The sequence below is a fragment of the Festucalex cinctus genome, chromosome 16, assembly GCF_051991245.1.
Source record: "Festucalex cinctus isolate MCC-2025b chromosome 16, RoL_Fcin_1.0, whole genome shotgun sequence".
NCBI lineage: Eukaryota > Metazoa > Chordata > Actinopteri > Syngnathiformes > Syngnathidae > Festucalex > Festucalex cinctus.
In genome coordinates this window covers 22,086,157-22,105,566 of record NC_135426.1, presented here as the reverse complement: position 1 = coordinate 22,105,566, position 19,410 = coordinate 22,086,157, and the positions used below count along the sequence as shown (strand labels likewise).

Sequence of the window (19,410 nt, the reverse complement as noted above, 5' to 3'; positions counted from 1 at the left end):
TGCGCACTCCTATGGCATTCTGGGACTTGCAGTTTCTCCGCCCGTTTTGCTGCTGAAGGACTTTAGAAAGAAAGAAAAAAATCGTTGGTAAGTTGTTGTGGTATTAGTTGATGATGAATTACATGATGACCTCTGAAAAGTTTGCAGAGGAATCATCGGACTTGATGTGCAATTCTTTTTAGTTTCCAGCTGGAGGCGACACCGATCAGATGTCATGGAAGTAGACCGGAAGTGTTCATAAAACAAACAAACAAACAAACCTATTTTATGTTTTAAACAATTTCAAAGTAGCATTACAGCAGTCGTATTCATAGTTTGGTTATAAAATACGTAAAATAATAATAAAAAAGTAATGATTAATGAGTTATTGTGGATGTCAAATTGCTTGTGGCTGTTTTGTTGTTGTTTTGGACTAAAGAGTAGCAAAGGCAATTTGATAAAACGGACCTGTGAGAATGTAAGAATAGCTTTACACCTCCCACAAATATTAAACACATTTCAACTCATTAAAACTCTTAAATGTATTAAGACACTTTGAAGTAGGTTCCTTAGCGTGCAAGCAATGACGGAAGTAATGACGACACCAGGAAACCACACAAAGCAGGAGGCACATAAATGTAAGTATGTTGATATTTATTGTTATTGAATGTCATAGTAATGATAGTGGTTATATGGAAAATGCTTGCTTGAACTTGAAGCTGTTTATTTGAAGCCATAAGAAAGTCTGGACAGAGTCATGTGCATGCACCATATTGTCACCCAGCTTGACATAACGTCATTAACTAATTCCAAAATCTACCATATGGAAGGGATAATTACCACAGAAACCTCACAATATTTATACTGGCTGATGATGTGAGGTTATCCTACTAGGCCACTAGTTAGTGAAGTATTAAAAAAAAAAAAAAAAATAGGTGCCAATTATTAATGGAAGAAAAATCATCTTTTTTTTGTTATGTACGGAAACTGGACCTCTAGATTTCACCCATCGCAACAAACACAGGTTGTTAGTGGCCCCTACTGCAGCAGAGGGCTGCTTAAGCACCTGAGGAGCAGTTGGGGTATTGGTGTCTTGCTCGAGGTCACTGCAGCCTTATGTCCGGGGATTGTCTTGAACCAGGGTCCCTAAGGTGTTGGATGACAATCTTAACTACGGTCGCCTCATTAGGCTAACTTAATTCTTTTCTCATGGCTTAAGTGTCAGGTGACGTCAGGTCAGTTTACCTTAAATCTGGTTAACTTATTGCTAACATATGCGAAATGTCGTTGAGGGGCTAATGAAAATTAGGTTCGTTGTTGCTGCTCCAACTCCAAGTGTGTAAAAGTAGCAGTTGTTTGAAAATTTATAATTACCACTAATTCTCTGTTAATTGCTGATTTTTATTCTCAGGAATCCATGTGTCATTTGAAATTATTCCTTTGCCTCCAGTTTGGTGCCAGTAAACAATCGAAAGTGAGTTGAGGAGCTTCGTGTTGTGCTTCGACATTATCTTGTGGCATCTCAACGCCAAGGATCTATGGTGAAGTAAGTTGAGGAGAGTTATGTAGTGCTTTTCATGTGGCATGTATAATTTATTGTGACCCTTGGTCTGTGTTTGAAGGTTTTGCGTTACTGTCAATTAAGTTTAGTTGAGGACCTTCTTTCCCTCGTCTTCGAGTGTTTAGTTAAGCTGCATGTCTTCCTGTAGAGCTCAGTGCTACCCAGCATGTTTGTGGCACAACAGGGTCCTGCAGTCAAGTTGTGAAAATCTCAATTTGCACCAAAAAAGATGGCTGGAAAATCTGCTATATGGTGGGAGTTGAGTGCTTGAGCAAAAATAAAATGTTTGGACTAACTGGCGTTTGGAGGTCATTACAACGCTGTTGTGACGATTGGTCAGCCTCACCTCGCTATTCCCATTCGAATCCACCAAGATGGCCAAACGAGATGCCGCCCAAATCAGGGCAGATTCCAGATGTGAAGGACCCACTTTCCTTTCTGTCTCCTCCACCAGCAAGTCAAGGAATGCACGTGGGACGTGCGATTGTACCTCTTCCTGGCCTTTCAAATGACTCGTCAACAAGTGTGCGGGCAGAAATTGTGGACACAAGAGAAACTTTGCCTCTTTAAATGTGCCATCCCTGTCTTCTTTTTCTTCCTCTGAAAGTTGTTTTTATTTCCTACTTCATTGTCATGTGCTTCCCATCTTTCACCATTCTTTCACCTATTCACTTGACGAGCTGCCATCTTGTGTGTGCATGTCACTCATGTTTATCTTCACGCATGTGTGTGTGTGTCAGACAAACATTTATTTGTGTGCATTTTTGTTTCTGTATTAGTGTGTGTGGGTGAGGATATGTGTGTCAGGCTCCACATGTTCATCTATTGCCTTGTTGTCAGGGTTACTCGTTTCACTAGTCTGGGAAGCCGTCGGCACGTTGCTCTTACTGTTGTTGTTGGCAACTGGCCAAACGTGAGCACGAGAAGGTGAAAGGCAAGCATGAACTTCTAGGAGCAAAAAGTGGCCTCAAGACGAGACGTGAGGATGCCCGCAGAACGCATGGAAAGCTTCTGAGGCGACCGGCAGGCAGCTTGCAGACTTTCACCACTCAGCCATGAAATGCAAAGTAGCATCCTGGGCCGGGTGGGGGAGGGGTTCATGTGCAGGCCAGGGATAGAATAGAAGGATGCAAGGAAGAAAGGGAGGGAGGGAGTGGCGGACGGTGGTAGAGATGGAAGGAGAGACTACTTTTTGTCCCCACTTCACACAAGCCCTCACACAACAAGTTTAACATAAAGCTAGGATCTATGATGATGTAGATGAAGAACAACATCATGTTGTCTCTGTCCGTGGTACTACTTTCCTTTTACTCCTTCACCAATCACAGTTCATAAAAGAACCAGAATTAATCACTCATTTAGAATCCGCATACAAAAGAAGAACAAAGTCAAAGCCGTTTTGACAATAAAACATCCACCCACCTCTTCGATTGGTCTTTGCATCTGTCCCGTCACGTGCTCAACTCTAGATTGGGTCAGGCCTCCCCTAAAGTGGCCTCTCATGCGTCCACAGGGCCCTCTGACCAATCACAGCCCGGCCTGTGGTCCAGGGGGCGGGCCTAAGTGGAATTGTCAAGGGGGTCAGCCACAAATGGGGGGGAGGCACAAGCTAACGTTTGTGTGACATCACTCCATAATGAACAACCATTCAACTTGCACTTGCAACGATACTATTTTTTTTATTAGTCACTACTTGTACTGGTAACTACTTGCACAAGTACTATTTTCACCTAACCACAGACATTTACTACGACCTTCACTAATAATAATATACTTGTGCTGCTATTTTCACTACTAACAATTTGATTATTTGCATGTGCAACTATACTTGAACAAAAGTACTTTAACTAGTAGCTTTATACTCTTTCTGTTTTCACAATTAACAACATAACTATTTGCACTTCTACTTGTATATACTTGTACTTTAACAGCTAATTTAGGTAGACACTTTGTACTCTATATTTTACTACCAGCAATTATTTGCACTAGTAACTACTGTAGGCCTTTATACTTCTCTAGTTACTTTAATGAGTAACACTGAAAGCTACTTTCAGTTGCGATGCTTGCACTATTTTCACTACTAACAATAGAAATTATTAAGTCGTAAGTTTCGTAACTATTTACTGTACTTTTACGAGTAACGAGACTTGAACAAATCTGCTTTCACTTCTGTACTTTTACTATTATACGCTATACAAATGTACTGTATACTTTTACAGCTTTCACAAGACCGTAACAAATTGCTTTCACTAGTATAACTGTTTTTGCTTGTGAATACATGTACATAATTTGATAGTACTATGACTGTACTTTTACAACTAACTACTAGTTTCACTATGAGCAATACTACTATTTTCACTCATAACTATAAACTTTTACTCTTGCTGCTTTCACTTGTAATAATGTACTTTAGTAAGTGCTTTAGATTCATTTATATGGGTAACCTGAACCACTTCCTGGACGCTCCAGTGGGTGCTACTTAAAAGTATGTCCGCTGTGTTGGGTCAAATACAGAGGTCAAGGTAAAATTTCGTATGTATCAAAAAAAAAAAGAAAAAAAAAAAGAGGATTTCATTTTCATTCATTTTTATCAATGAACATGATCAAAACAAAGATTTGACAAGGAACAATATCCAAGTATTAGACTAGTAAAATAAACGAATAATGTTTTGTGTTTTACTGTGCGTTCGTTGTGCCAATTTTGTATTTGATTACTTTAATGTCCGTTTTTTTTTTTGTTGTGAGGGGCGGATTAAGAAAATCAACAGTGATGATGCGTATGAAGTAGTTTGTGATTTGTTGGCCATTTGAAAGCAAACCATCGTGCATTCGGGACCGAATGCGCACGCGCCGTTCGCGGGTAGGGGCGGGGCTGCTCCCCATGTGCTCCATCCGGGTACTGGAGACTCACCATTGACAGCCGAAGCACAACTTTTCCCCAGGCAAAGTGAAATCAAGCCGCGTACTCGGACACAATCTAGACCCCGCTTTTCAACTTAAATTAGTGGAAAAGGCAACGCGGCAGCCCCCCCGTCAGAGCCCGGGTCACTCGCTCATATCCCGGAGAGCAGCCATCCGGCGCTCGACGCCTTTGTGGCGGCTTCCGAGCACTTTTAGAGACGGGCGGAAAGTCGGTGATGAGTCCCGGGCTGCAAAAGAAGAAGCGACAACTTGCTCTCCGTGCCGACTAGTTCTTCTTTGGCTTGTTATTGTCGCTCGAAAAAAGCCCAAATTGGCCCCAAAGTTGGCGTCGCTCGCGTCGAAACTGTGAGCAAAGTGCTTTTGTGGACGGAACATGGAAGTACAAGGCCTGCAAGAGGCGCTCAAAGTGGAAATCCAATGTCATCAGGTAAGCAGCAGCAGCGCCGCCGCCGTGTTGGTGTTCTTCATTCTCGTGGAGGACGTGAAGGAGGTGAAAAGCAATGTCGGCCGCTCTATCACTTCGGGCAACACTTGCTGCCGTTCGGCCTCGTTTCGCTCGCTTGCCCGTAGTTTGTTTGTGGTCGACGAGCAAGAAGAAGAAGCCCAGCTAATGCGGCGCTGTGCTCGGACGCGAGCTGAATATTTATGAGGGACAAGAAACATCCATGGCCGCTTTGTTCCCCTCACACACAACAACAACTTGAGTCACTTTCTCGCAACTACTTGTGTCAACATGCACAAGCACAGCTCGTAGCTGAAGACGCCGTTTTCTTTTCTCCCCCACTGCCACAAACATCCACCAGGCCGGCGATTAGACGAGTGTGTGTGCGTGTTTGTGAGACAAACTTTATTTTTCCACAAATCTTTTGGGCTCGTCCTAGCGTCGCTTGGCTTTGCTGCAAAAAGCTAATTACGTTTGTGTATAGTCACGTCAAGTTTGTTGTGTTTTTTTCTGTCAGTTTTCGTTTTTCCTTTTTTTTTTTTGTGTGTGTGTGTGTGTGTATGTGTGTGGGTTGTGCTCTTTAAACTTGCTGACAATTATTAGCGTCCATTTTGAGCTTTTCGATGTGTTTGAGCGGCGAGCTAACTCACTAGCCACTCGGCTAACTCCAAACACTCTTCGGGGGACTTTCATAGAGCAAAGTTGACGTTAACGGCGGCCGGGCCACTTCGCCTTTTGACGTCTTTTTCGTCCCCCATTTTGATGCGAGTTTGCAGTTAGTCCGCTGGTATGATTGCTTCTGGGTCACGTGATGCCAGCGCCGCCTTGTGATTGGTGCAGGACGACGCTTTCACTCGGTTCACTCTTTTTACTCTTGATGGCGGCCCGATGGCCTTGTTCTCCTCGTCTCCGCGGCGAGTGGCTGCGTTTGCTGGCTGTCGGCAGGTGCCGGGATGAGGGACGGAATGCCAGCGGCGGCCGGTTTCAGCACCTTGGCCAGCTCCCTCCGCAGCACCGCCCCGCCGCCGGCTCCGCCTGCACCGCCCCTCCGGAGGGCGCCGTGCCAAGAACGGCGCACACAAGTTGTATGTTTTATGTGTTTATGTGGAGCAGGACTTGAAAATGAGGAGGAAAAAAAAAGAGCGTCGATATCGTGTTACTCGAGCTGCCTGACTTGAATCGACCCACTTTTGCTGTGGAATGTTTCTTCAAGCACTCGTTCAAGACGTGCTTTTTTTTTCTTTTTTTAATTCTCGCTCTCTCTCTCGCTCTCTCATATATAGTGGAAGCGTCCATTTTGCGAAAGAAGGGGTGCTCCCCCCCCCCCCCCCCACCCTAACAACATGAGAGCAAAAAGTCTGCAGAGTTTAGCCGAGGAGGAGGTTGGAGGGAGGGGGGGGGGCCCATTCATGGCGAACATTACCATTTTGATTGCTTTGATGCTGTTTTGGGATGTGTGTGTGTGTGTGGGGGGGGTGTAGAGGAAGGGGGAGGGGTGGCAGCCACAGAAAGCCCACTCAGCACTGCACAGAAATGCTGGCTTTTTTCTTTCCATTTTCTTTTCTTTTTTTCTTTCTTTTTTTAACACGTCTTCTGCTTTAGCAACAAAATGTCACCTTTGCTTCATACATTTTCTGTCTTGGGTTGGGGAGGGACACATTTCCTACAAGACATGTGACTTGATGTTTGCCCTTCTTCTGCATCAGACTGTCACACTTTTGACTAGGCGTTGTGTAAATAATAACTCATGTATTACAGTATAACAGATGACCAAAATCCTAGACCGCATCCAGCATCATGAAGCGCTCTAATACGTTCCATTTCTGTGAGCTGTCCACATTTGGTCATTTTCTACAGGAAGACGTTACAAACTCAACTTTTTAGAACAAATTTGAGATGCGTAACATTAAAACACTCAAATGACACATCTTGAATGATTTATATTCTGCTATATAAGGGCATTTGTCATTAAAAAATAAATTTGAAAGCATCAAGCATCTTCGGGTGTTTTAATGCAGACTCATTCATATTCAGTCAATTGTCCATATTTTCCCTAATAAACAGGAAGGAGAAAAAATAAATAAATCAGCAACCATATTTTGAATGGTACAAAAATTTTGAACAAGATTTCCTCCCAAAGTGATGGAAATGACTTAAGTGGTGAAAGGTAATAAGTTATCAAACAAACTAAATATGGAAACAAGAGTTAAGCTCAATAAATAGTTTTAAAAAGTTCATTAAATGTTAAATCATAGTATTTATTTGTCTGTTTTTCTGCTAATTTCCAGCCATCCGACGCATAATCTCTTAAGGTTAGGTTAGGTGCATGTTTCATTTCATTTGAATCTTGTTGTGTACATATTTAGGTGAATATAAAAAAAACTAAACGGAAAAAAAAGTTTATTAGCTAATTAGCATTTTTGAACAAATTTGAGATGGGTTCTATTGAAGCGCTAAAACTTCAGTGTTGTTTAGTAAGTACTAAATTGCGTTATGAACAATTGAGCGTTACTAATTTTAGCCCTTTTTGTAAAACGGTACATTTTAAAGTTCTGTCTCTCTCTCCACATATTAGTGTGCATAATACATGGGTAATACCTATCCACATATATATGTATACATACCTAGATATGTGTTATACCTGAATGATGTATTTATAGAAGAGGCGCACTCAGGCCGCCAGTATAATAATAAATGTATGTCAACACGTCCACACAGTCAGTCCTTGATGTGTAACCATGGTTACGGCTGCTTCTTGTACTCTAGGGAGCGTAAAGATTTTTTTTTGGGGGGGGGGGGATAAAAAGTAAATATCATCTACACCTCATACAAGCTTAGCTCACTGCTAACGTGATCCTTTTCATCTGTGTTAACTTCGGCCTGTAAAAAGTGCCAGTAGACAAGCAAGCTTAGTGATGATGTTGTATTTTTTATTTTATTTTTTTCTGATCAAATTTGGAAGCCTCTAAAAGTTATGCCGTCATCAAGTGTTGCTCAGCGTTGGGGAGTGATGCGCTTCATTTACTCTGTTAAATGTACTGAAGTATTTTTCTGATTTATGTAGTTGTTAGTCGTTCTACTGCAACATACTTTTCACATTTACTTGAGTGTTTTTGTTAAGAAGGAACAATACAACGATATGAAGAGCTGCAATCACTGATTCACTTTCAACCGTTTGTTGAAATGTCATGACAAGATGCCGCTCACCTAGCCACGCCCATGACGATGTCGCTCACCAAAGTGTTACAAAATTCCCAACATTCAGGAAAAGCATATCAATAGAAATGGAGCGCTAGCTTTCCCGATTAATTAAAAACGCATCCAAAAGTTTGGCGGTGTTTTTGAGGGTTGGTACAGATTTTTGGCCTTTAACTTCATGCATGTGAACAAATGAAACTTCGAAGCTGTAATTGTAACTTGTCGTCTTGGTTATTTTAAAAATGGATTATTCTGTTTTTCCCTTTCTTATAAATAATAATAATTAATTTCAATAAATCTTGTATCGTTTTCAATGTTCTTCCCTTTATTTACAATTACCAGTGCAGAAAATCCAATGACAAATGGGAGGAGAGTGCGACCTTGAAACAACCTTCAAGTGAAGGACCATCTCGATTGGCTAAATGACAGCTGTCGTCATCTACGCGCACGATGAAAACAAGCGACTCACTTTTAGCGTCCGAGTTGGTGACTGACGTGAACGTCTTGTAAAGACAGGGTCCGTCTCCACGGCAACGGCCGCCGATTCTGTTTTGGCTGGCCAGGTGCTGGTTGTGTTGCAGACTCATAAAGGTCAAAGGTGAAAAGTGAAACTGGTACTTTTGACACGAATGCAAGCCATGGTTGCCATGGAAACAAGATGTCATTCTTACAGTGATTCTTCTGTTTTGGGTTGTGACCAGAAGTCATGCTTGGGATTTTCACTGAGTGTGTGCGTCTATATGTGTATGTGAGTAAGTGCATGCATGCATGTCAGTAAGTACGTGCAGTTATTGGTCTAATTTTCTCATGGTCAGGTGGGGTATGGTCACCATCGTATCACGTGACTGACTGGATGTTAGCATGTTGATGCTAATGATGGTTTGTGTTTATTTTGCAGAATCCGACGCTGTGCAAAGGCCTGAATGAACTTCCCAATGGGCAGGTAGGCGGGCACTCAGTACTTGTCCAATTGTTCTTCATCTTGACGTTTTGTTGTTTTTTTTCACACAAATACAATTGACACTCGTAACTCAAAACACTCCTATCTCAAATTGTCTTTACCTATTTAATGAATACAAATTACCTGCACAACTTTGTGGCATCTGTTGTGGTTGCCGTGGCAACTTGTGGAACGGCAACGCCCGCCACCTCACGGGGGCGTCATCTTCAGCGTCATCACGGCGGAAGCCCCCCCCCCCCCCCCCCCCCCCCCCCCCCCTTCTTGCTCCTCCTCATGAGTCGAAGCAGTAGTAGTAGTTGAAGAGGGAGGGGGAGGGAGCCTGGGTGGGGACTGATCTTTTGTCCCCGGGGCCATACAAACTTCTCATGTCTGTTAACACAAGACCATGATGATGATGATGATGATGATGATGATGATGATGATGATGACCATTTGAATAAATGTTACTGGCAAAGACTCACTTGATATGATATCACTATGATAACACTCTTCTTGGTATACATCAGTCGTTGCAGTTTTAGGCACACAGGCATGCCGGCATACACGCATGAGCACACGTACAGACATGCATGCACACACATAAATACATAGACATGACCACACACGCGCACGCACACACACGTGTCTGTTTGTGTGTATTGTGGTTGCATCTGTCGGCCTCTATTGTTTGTGGAAGTCCATCTGCTGGGCTTCGGTTACCCCCCCACCCCAGATTAGTCCCCCTTCCCTCACTCCCTTTTGTGGCCCCCCCACCACCCAAAGACAAAGTATCCAAATGTTGACTTTGGGCCTCTTTGGATTGTTGTTTTTGCCTATAAAATTTCCTTTCCTATCCTATCTAAACAAGATGACCCGGAAGTAATTCTACTAATGTTTAGGAAAAGTGCCTGTATGCCACCTTTAGCAAGGGTTACTTCTAACCCATCTTTACCAAAGGATATTACCACAATTCTTAACGGTACTGACATAATTAACAGATGACACAAAGGCGCTGGGGTTTCCCGCTCATGACATTAAGACTTATTTTTGTTTAACAAAAAAAACAAAACACTAATATAATAAAAATAGTAATACAACTTATTTGTCACAACTGGATAGTCAAAGCAAAAGGGAAGGTGTTGTTACACACAAACAATAATAGAATTATGAACATATTTTCATTATTTATTTGTGTGCAATTCCAAAATCAATAGAAAGTCATCATAGATCCTAGTATTGGTTTGTTTGTTTTTCCTTTAATTGATATTTTGCAGGTGAAGTCCGCAAGCTAGAGACTTGCGTCATCAATACTTGCCGTTGCACAATGATGTGAGTTAGGAAAAGTGGAGTCCAATTCGTGTGAAAGTGTGCCGTCCTTTCCTATGTTCGGAAGGAAGCACCTTTTAATTTCTTATTGATAAGATTACATAATCCAAGGAAGGTTAAGGAAAGATGGCATGATGTAGAGGAAATGTGATTTTCTGGAGAGACCCTTTGAGTGTGGATTGAGAAAAGAAGATTGTCTCCGGTCCTGAGGTTATGTAGAGAGCATTGGACTCCTGACCTCTTAACCTCATCAACTTTGACCTTTGAGCTTGCCTGACGTCATTGTCAGGTTTTCTCGGCCTTGGTGCTTAATTGATTTCATTGTTTGAGTTGCTTTGTGCAAATTTAAGAGCTTGTCTCACTAATCACAATATATATATATATATATATATATATATATATCGCACATCTTCAGATCAGATTGGAAATTTAATTTTTCTAAATCAATATCCAAGTGAGGTGGGGAGAAGGCCTATCCTGACTTTTAACAAGTTAGCAACATGCTTGTCACTTGTCTTGTTTGGGCCATGTAGCATTTATGTTGGAAACTTGGCAGTCACATTGTCTTGTTGTCATGACAATGCTTGTATCAATTAAGCGGGGGTGGGTCTCTACCACGGGCACTTGTTAACTCTATGGTCTGTAGTTGTGTGTTTTTGTCTTTGTGTAATTTTTTGTATCATATGCAAGTAGACCTCTCACCATTAATTCTCTATCGACTCAATGCTCCATGACCAAAATGGACACTATAGTTTTTCCAGACTCGATAAATGTTAATTTACATGCACATTTTGTTTGTTAAATTGTGTGTTCTAGAATGTGTGGCAATCATGCGGACTTTATATCACAGCACCTCGTCACTTCCCCGTTGCAAGTGTCACTTTAAAATCTGTGTGTGTGCAGAAGTTGGCGGTGCGGAGTTGTCCGGTGGGCGCAAGCAAGCAGCTGTCCCTCATCAAGCCCCCCAGCCAGGCCATCGCCATCTCTGTAGTGCCTGCCAAGGCTCCCGTCGTGACGACATCGCACCTCAACGGGCAGAAGGCGCCCGTTTCGGAGCCGCCGCAGACTGCGCCCGTCAACCTGCAGACGGGTAGCAGGGTGGCGCTTGGGGTCGGAGGTCACCCGCTGGGCACCAGGAGGGCCCTGGAGCTTCCTCCGACGCAGGTAATCATGTCATCCACCTCCCTGCGTGCGTTGCTTGCTTTCTCACATCGAAGATGAAAATGTGACATATAATTGTAACGCAACATGTAACATATTTACAACAACTAACACCTGCAATTAAACTTTTAACGTGCAATGTATAAAACAACATAAAACAGACTTGTAGCACCTCATTTAACATGCAAGAATTAATACCCAAAATTGAACTTGTAAGTTAACCGAACACACAACAGGTTAAACACACACAACACAACAGCTAGTAACAGAACGTGCCATTCAACATGTCATTTGGAGTAAGATGTAAGATGTTCCCATGTGCATTCACACGGAGCAGCGTTTGGATTTTCCACATTGCAAGTTTTTCCAGCTTTTCCCACTGAGCGAGCCAGCCAGCGAGCGCAAGATTGATTGAGTGAACGGATGAGAGAATGATTGAATGAGTGCTGAGGAGCACTGTTGCCATGGAAACTGCTCAGTCCTGCTGGTCGGGGGTCAGCACAGCCAAATGGAGGAACAAAAACAGCTGCCGCTGCGTCGTCGTCTTTTTCACCTTCTTTTTGTGCTACTTGACGCACACACGCTGACCTTATTGTTTCGGTCATGTGTGCAAAGGAGGTGCAGCGACCTCTGCAGGAGCAGCAGGCATAGTGTTACAAGCACACACAATGATGACTTTGGGGGACAGAAATGTAAACAGGAAGTGAGTGGTGGACGCAGTTGGTACCCCCTCACCCCACCCCCAAGGTGCTCGACTTGGGAGAAAATAGGCGCAATTAGGAAAATAAAAGCTCTTATTCTGCAAGAATTTCCTTCAGTGTGGTTGCCATGGGAACTGGCCTAGTCCCACCTCACCCTCTGTCCCCCTCCCCCTCCTGGCGAGTGGCTCTGCAGTACAACACAGCAGAACCACAGAAGAAGAAGGGGGAGGGGCAGGCAATAGATTGGAAAAGTTACCTCGTTTGTTTGCTGAGTGTCAGCCAATCATAGCACAGCTTCTTTGTTGCAGGAAGTCAGGACACGGCAGCAGGTGCAAGTGCAACACCACCAACTCATGCACAATATATTTTACTAGTGTGTGTTAGTGTGCGTGCTTTCAATCGCGTTAGCACAATTGTGTGTGTGTGTGGGGGGGGGGGGGGGGGGTGTACATGTGTGAGTGATTTCCTGCTGGCAGCCATTTTTGCTGTGACATCATGATGAGTGTGCTGATGACATCATGATTTTGAATTTGTGTCTGGCAGATGTTGGGCTCGCTCAGCTCAGTTCCCATCAAGGTGCCTCAAGTCAGCTCACTGCACCGGCTGGCTGGTCAGGCTGCCAGCGTGCTACCTCAGGTACTTGCCCACGCTCACAGTGGCATGTCAACAAAGCTACATGACACACATTCACTCATTCATACACACAAATACATATAGTCCCCTCTTTGGAGCTGTGAGGTCAATTTCTTTGTTTTTGTTGTATGTAGGGCTGGGGAAAAAAAATCAACCATGTTGGTCGGATTGACCACAAAAATTGATTGATGAAAAAATGCATGCGTCAAAGCTAATTTAATTAATAAAATAATACATATTTGTACCACCTGGAAGTTGCCAGAGCCAATATGTTGTTTCTGCACAGGCGCTTATTGCTGACGGCCTCCGACCAGCTACTAACTTAAGATGCTTCTTAGGGTTTGTTTGTGGTCTCATTAGACTGAAAAGGGAGAAAATTAGCATCGCTACATGTCTTATGTTTGTAACAAAACAATCCGCATCAAAATCGCTAAATAAAAAAATAAAAGAGTTCTAATGAATGTATGTATGTATTGTTGAGCTGTGTGTGTGTCTATTTGCGTGTGCTCAGGTCAGGCCAAAGACCCTGATTCCCGACAGCCTTCCCCGCAGTCCGTGCCAGGAGCCCCCCCAGCCCCCGCGATCGCACACCACCTCTGTGCTCACCCACACGGGCCCCACCCTACCCACCCCCAACTGCACCCTTGGCCCTCGCCGGCAGCCTTACGACAGCGGCACGCCCCCGGCCCTCGCGCTCGCCGGCGCCACCCCGGCCCTCGACTCAGGCGGCCCCGCCCAACACGCCTCTGGTGGGGCCGGGACGGGGGCTGGGGTGGCCTACGCCATCATCGCCGCATCGCCGGCCAATGCCAACGGAGTGGCTGCCGTCAGCGAGGCTGTCAAGGTCAGACGCACGCACCGGCGTTGTTCAATGGCACACATGTTCGCACGCACGCACCATCAAACTGCTGTCCGTTTAGCACGATGCTATTAGTATGACACGCACTTGGACTCACTCACACATTTCTCAACTCATAGATAGCCACTCTTTCATATAGAGAAATGGTCAGATGGGATCGATTCAAATATCGATATTATCGATACCCAATCAATATCGATGTCAGATTGATACTGGCACTATAATATCGATCTAGTAGTTTACTTTGTTTGGCTCTTTTATGCACTGCTGTGGGTTGGTCAAACAGATATCAGACGTTTCACGGCAGGCACAGCCAGACTTCCTCCCGCTCTCCCTCCCCCCCTTCTTTGCCTTGATTGTGTGCTGTCACGTGATTTAGCATCTCATCTTTGTAGTACAGGGCTGGGAAAACTCGGTGTCGATGTTTCCCTATTCCAACACAGCTGATATATGATCAGCTCATCAGCAAGCGCTGCATAATCCTGATAATGATCCTGTTGATTGGAATCAGCTTGTTGGAGGAGGGAAACCTCCAGAACCTGCAGGACTTCGGCCCTTGACGCCTGCCCCTGTTGTAATAGATTGGCTGAATACATCCAGTATTGTACTTAAAAAAAGAATTGGTTTTATAAGTTGTTTTGCTATATATTTGCTGCATGATAAATCCACAAAAGTACAAGGAAGGCAGAATTTTATTTTATTTTTCTAGTTTCTGAACCAGGGGCAGGCAGGTTTTGGAGGTTTCCCTCTTTTCCACACAAGCTGATTCCAATCAACAGTGTCGTTATCAGGCTTATGCAGAGCTTGCTCATAAGCTGATCATATATCAGCTGTGTTGGAGAAGGGAAACATCCAAAACCTGCAGGACTCCAGCCCCTGAGGAGCGAGTTTGCCCAGCCCTGTTCTGAACAGTATATGATCATTTATTTATTTATTTTTTCCCGATAACCACTCGGAAAGTATTGGTGTCGGCGATACTGGCCCCGTATTTACTTGGTATCGGATCGGTACCAAAATTTGCAGTATCGCACACCACTCCACTCTATTCATTGACACACACTTGCACTTACAATTCACTCACTCACTCACTGACGATTACCGGTACTTCCTCCCACACTCACGCCCACTCATACACACTCACTCGTGCAGCCCCACAGTCACTCACACATTCGCACTATTAGGATGACGGGTGACCATATGTGCGTGTGTTATTAGGTAATCATCATCCAACCTCAGGCGCCCAGCAGCAGCGAAGGGGGGTCCCTCCCGTCACAAGAGCCTGCGTCCGCTCCCCCCTGCTCCCCCTCCCACAAGAAGAACGATGAGGACCCAGAGGTGTGTGTGTGTGTGGAGGCGGGGGTGGAGGTTCCTCTTTTGACAGGAAGTGCTCAGGATTCCTATGATGACGTCACTGATGATCTCTCGTTTCTCGCAGAAAATTTCCTTCATGGTTGCGCTGGGACTCGTCACCAACGAGCACCTGGAAGGTGACCCCGACCTCCACACATACACACGCATGTCCCAGCCCGCTTATGTTAGACCCGCGTGTGTCTGGTTATGGGTTTGTGTGACGTGTACTTGTTGACATTTTGCTTTGTGTATTTGTAGAAATCCAGCTGAAGAGGCAGGAGAGGAAAAGGCGAAGCACAGCTAACCCCGCCTACAGCAACCTCTTTGAACCAGAGGTACTTTTTAGTTTTGGGATTATCAGAGGTGGCATTCCATCAGTGCCGACGGACATACGATTTGATGATGGGGAAACAACAACAAAAACTGATGGACTGAGCACTGACCAATACCAACGATACCTCCTCAGTCTGACAAACTTCCATTTCGCTGCTCCTTTGTGTATGTGTCTCGCCATTTTGTGGGTTAAGTGTAAAAAAAGTGTGAGACACCAGAGGGTTTAGATTTTGTTACTCATGGCACGCGACTGTGAAATGTATAGGAGCAAAATGAAATGCGCGAAACTGGAAAAAGATGCGAAATGTATGCCTGGCAAACACTGATGTTGATGAAAGACTGATGATGATGGACTGGCTGACAGAAGCGTGGTTAAAATAATGACGGACTGGTGAGTACAGTTTAGGTCGGCTTGGAAACAAAATGACGACGGATGGGTGCCCAGGCCACGATGAATGACAGACCAGCAAAATTTTGTAAATTGTCCACCTCTGGGGAATATTTTGGTGGTGATGACATCATCAAAATAAGACATGACTCAGGTGTGGCTTCTGTTTTTCCACAGCGCAAACGTCTGCCGTCGCATTACCTGAACAGCTCACTCTTCCTGTCGGCACGAGGTAACACAAGCGCTGTGCTAAGCTAACGTGTCACATGCATGTCGAAAAGGTGTGAAGTGGCAATAATCATCACAATATTCATAAGCAGACAATGAAATAGTGTGTGAATGCTGAAGAGTTGACGTAGAATGGAGCAAAATGTGGACAATTGAAGAAGTAACAAATACTCAATCCAAGTCGTCATGATGACAATTGCTGAAATTGGTGCAATGACATTTTTTTCATTCTTCTTCTCCATGGAAAATAGGGAGTTGTGGGAAAAGTGGAAGCTAGGAAAATGTCTCAAAACACGTAGCTGTTTTTTATTATTTGTATTTTATTTTATTTTTTTAATCTTATTGTGGGAATGGTTTGAATGAAATAAGTAATATGGAAGTTTTATACGGACAAAAAAAGTGGCCCAATAATCATAAAAATATATATATTTGGTACTCTTCAGCATTGACCTCCTGTCTCATCAGCTTTGTGCAGCTAATACTACTACCTGCCTGCGCATGACTTTGAACACCTGTGCTACCTTTTAACATGCGCTTGTCTGCTGTGCCTAACGTGTGATCTGCTTCCATCCACATGCTAGACTCTGAGGAGTTCTGCTGGAAGGTAGGTCATGTGACATGACGCTGCTTCTCTCTCTCTCTCTCTCGCACCGCTCGCCCCGCTCACCACACATGGTCGTACAGACGCGCCTTATAATGGCTGGGCCACTTACAATCCGTTTAGAGACAGTTTTTATTTTTATTTTTTATTTATTTATTTTTTTAAAGTGTTTAATTCCCACTAAGGAACAGGCGTAATGAGTAGAATTGTTTTCGCAGTGTTTATGACAACAACAAAAAAAAGAAAAAAAAAAGTGGTTACTGGAAAGAAATAGAACATCGTTAATTGTAATGTTAATTTATTACCAATTTTGTTAATTTTTCAAGAGGAAAATGAGCAAAAATATTTTTGTGGAAGATAAAAAAAAATATATATATATATATATATATATATATATATTTAAACATTTGCTTTTTCTACAAGCAAAGCAAAAAAAAAGTTTCAATTCAAAGTGAGAATTAGATTTTTGGTGAAAAAATGTGGTTGATTTTCTTTCATGGCCCAACCCTAACGTGGAGGAGTAGGACTGTATACTTGCAATTTCTGCATAGCCTTAATTACAAGTGAAGAAAACTTCGACCCAATTAAGCACATATAAAAAAAACTAAGAGTTGATCTGCAAAAGTAGACGTGCCTGGTCGGATCTGGCCACGGGTTGGATACATGCTCTAGCGCAGGGGTGTCAAACTCATGTTAGTTCAGGGGCCGCATGGAGGACAATATATTACCAAGCGGGCCGCGTTGGGAAAAAAATGGTATATAACTTCAAAACAATTGCCGTCATTTCTACGCAGATTTTCCTGGACCAGCCCTTAATTACGGAGTTCAACTGTCGTCGTCATATTGTTCTGAAAAATAACACGAATGCAAATGGAACGTGGCAACACTTTGGACGTATTAAATCTACCTGCTTTGCATATATATATTTTGTTCCCAGAAAGCATTGCATGGCAATTTATTATGTTTTGATTGTGGACTGCTGATTAATTAGTCAGACTTTATAATTTTATTATATATTTTTTTACTGTACAAAATCATCTCGTGGGCCGGAATAAACCCCTTTGTGGGCCTCACCCGGCCCGCGGGCCATATGTTTGACACCCCTGCCCTAGTTTCTGATCACGTTTGTGGCGTGTGGGCGCAGGATGAGGTGGAGCAAGACGAGCGATGTGCGGTGTGTCGCCAGGAAGGCGAGCTGCAGCCGTGTCACAACTGCCCGCGAGCCTTCCACCCGGACTGCCTCCAGCCGCCGCTCAAGACCCCGCCCAGGGGCCCCTGGTACTGCTCCAAGTGCCACAAGAAGGTTAGCTTGGCACTGAGAGTGGATTTGAAACGAATGGAAGCTTTCTGATGTGGTCATCATGCGCGTTTGACCTTGCAGGTGCTGAACAAGGAGAATATGTCGTGGCCTCACAACTTTGTGCAGTCTTATGTCACGCACAAGACAGGTGGGTCCAAATCTATGCCTGCCAAAACAAACCTTTTGTCCATTACTAGCATAGCCTCTGTCAAAAATCCCCACTCCCCAAAAACCCATTTACACAACATTACCCCTGTCGAGTAGACGCTTTTCTCCTCACTTCAACATAGTTCTTTGGCACCAAAGCATTTCTTTGGTTTTAGACAGGCCTTTGGCCCCATCTAGTGGCATCTTAGGGTATTTTAGAAAGAGCACAAGAAGAGTGGGTTGGTTTTTCAGTGAATAACCCACAATGTCTTAAAAGAACCTGGACTCAGAAAGCCACCTACTCAGCATAGTGAGAAATGAAGCCACTGGCGGCCATCTTGCGTAGCTACTTGCTAAGCATGCCTAACTTAAATACATTGGTTTCACCGAGGCAGTTTCACAATATCTTCTGTCTCCATGGTGAAAATACTAGTGTATGGCATAAGGTTGCACCAATAAGTCTGGGAGAAGTGCACATTTCTTGGGTAAGAATGCAATTATAAATTTCCTCTAATAAGATGTATCTCAGAGTGCGACTGAAAGTTTCGTCTGCATCATGTTAGAACCATCAACAATGAAATGAAAGCAAAGCCTATCAAGAAAAAAATTACCGCGAGATGTAAATTCTGTAAGTCACAATACTGAGATAGTGTACTCTGTGTAAAATGTGCATGATAACTGTTTTCAGGCAAAACCCAAAATAAGTTGTAACAGTGGCAACGCACGTTGGTTATTTTTAGATTTTGAGCAGAGGCTGAGAAAAGGAATTGTGAGTAGGATATGCCAACAGCATACAAGAAAGTTAATGTACATATAAGTGAACTATTTTCTCACTTATATGCAATAACAAAGTGCTTCAAGTCACATTCAAGCAGGCAACCAAATCAAATACTACAAAATGAAACCTAATGTACCAACACAAATTAGACAGGATGTTCTGAAGGCGACCCGCCGTTCAATCAAATTTCTTAGTATCTATTTCCAGTCCTAATTCTAATTATAACAAGCCGCCTTCTCATGACAGTGCGTCAAGAGGAGAAGCGACGTCTGCTGCGGCGAAATGTGGAGCTGAAGAAGGAATGCGCTCATCTGGAGGAGGAAGACGAGCAGCTCAACAAGACGCTCCAAGTAAGTCTCATAAGCACATTGTGCAACTATACAACGGGGCACTCGTTGGCTCCTTCCACTTGGCTGTCTCGCGCGCTGAACAAAGAGAGCAAAGGGCCACCACATGCCCATTTTTTGCCATATCACCCAGTACTAGCTAATTGTAACAACACTATATCATCTAACGTGAAATAATGTGTTTCCTGCGTAGCAACATGCTAAGTGTAACTATCC

General features: G+C 43.6%; 1 protein-coding gene across 6 annotated transcripts in view; it reads left to right on the top strand.

Annotated features, from left to right (window-relative positions):
- The first annotated feature begins 4,450 nt into the window (after window positions 1–4,450).
- The window catches only part of phf21b (PHD finger protein 21B), a 32,793-nt gene continuing 17,833 nt past the window's right edge, over window positions 4,451–19,410 (top strand). For 5 of the 6 annotated variants that reach the window (XM_077501459.1, XM_077501464.1, XM_077501462.1 and 2 more), the window contains exons 1-13: window positions 4,453–4,889; window positions 9,001–9,045; window positions 11,272–11,532; window positions 12,774–12,866; window positions 13,375–13,707; window positions 14,938–15,057; window positions 15,158–15,209; window positions 15,331–15,407; window positions 15,971–16,025; window positions 16,603–16,625; window positions 17,767–17,925; window positions 18,004–18,070; window positions 19,094–19,197. In XM_077501459.1, coding sequence (XP_077357585.1) covers window positions 4,836–4,889; window positions 9,001–9,045; window positions 11,272–11,532; window positions 12,774–12,866; window positions 13,375–13,707; window positions 14,938–15,057; window positions 15,158–15,209; window positions 15,331–15,407; window positions 15,971–16,025; window positions 16,603–16,625; window positions 17,767–17,925; window positions 18,004–18,070; window positions 19,094–19,197 — 1,443 coding nt within the window. In that variant the 5' untranslated portion in view covers window positions 4,453–4,835. Of the gene's footprint in view, window positions 4,890–9,000; window positions 9,046–11,271; window positions 11,533–12,773; window positions 12,867–13,374; window positions 13,708–14,937; window positions 15,058–15,157; window positions 15,210–15,330; window positions 15,408–15,970; window positions 16,026–16,602; window positions 16,626–17,766; window positions 17,926–18,003; window positions 18,071–19,093; window positions 19,198–19,410 lie in introns of all 6 variants that reach the window. The other variant, XM_077501465.1, reaches the window with a different exon arrangement.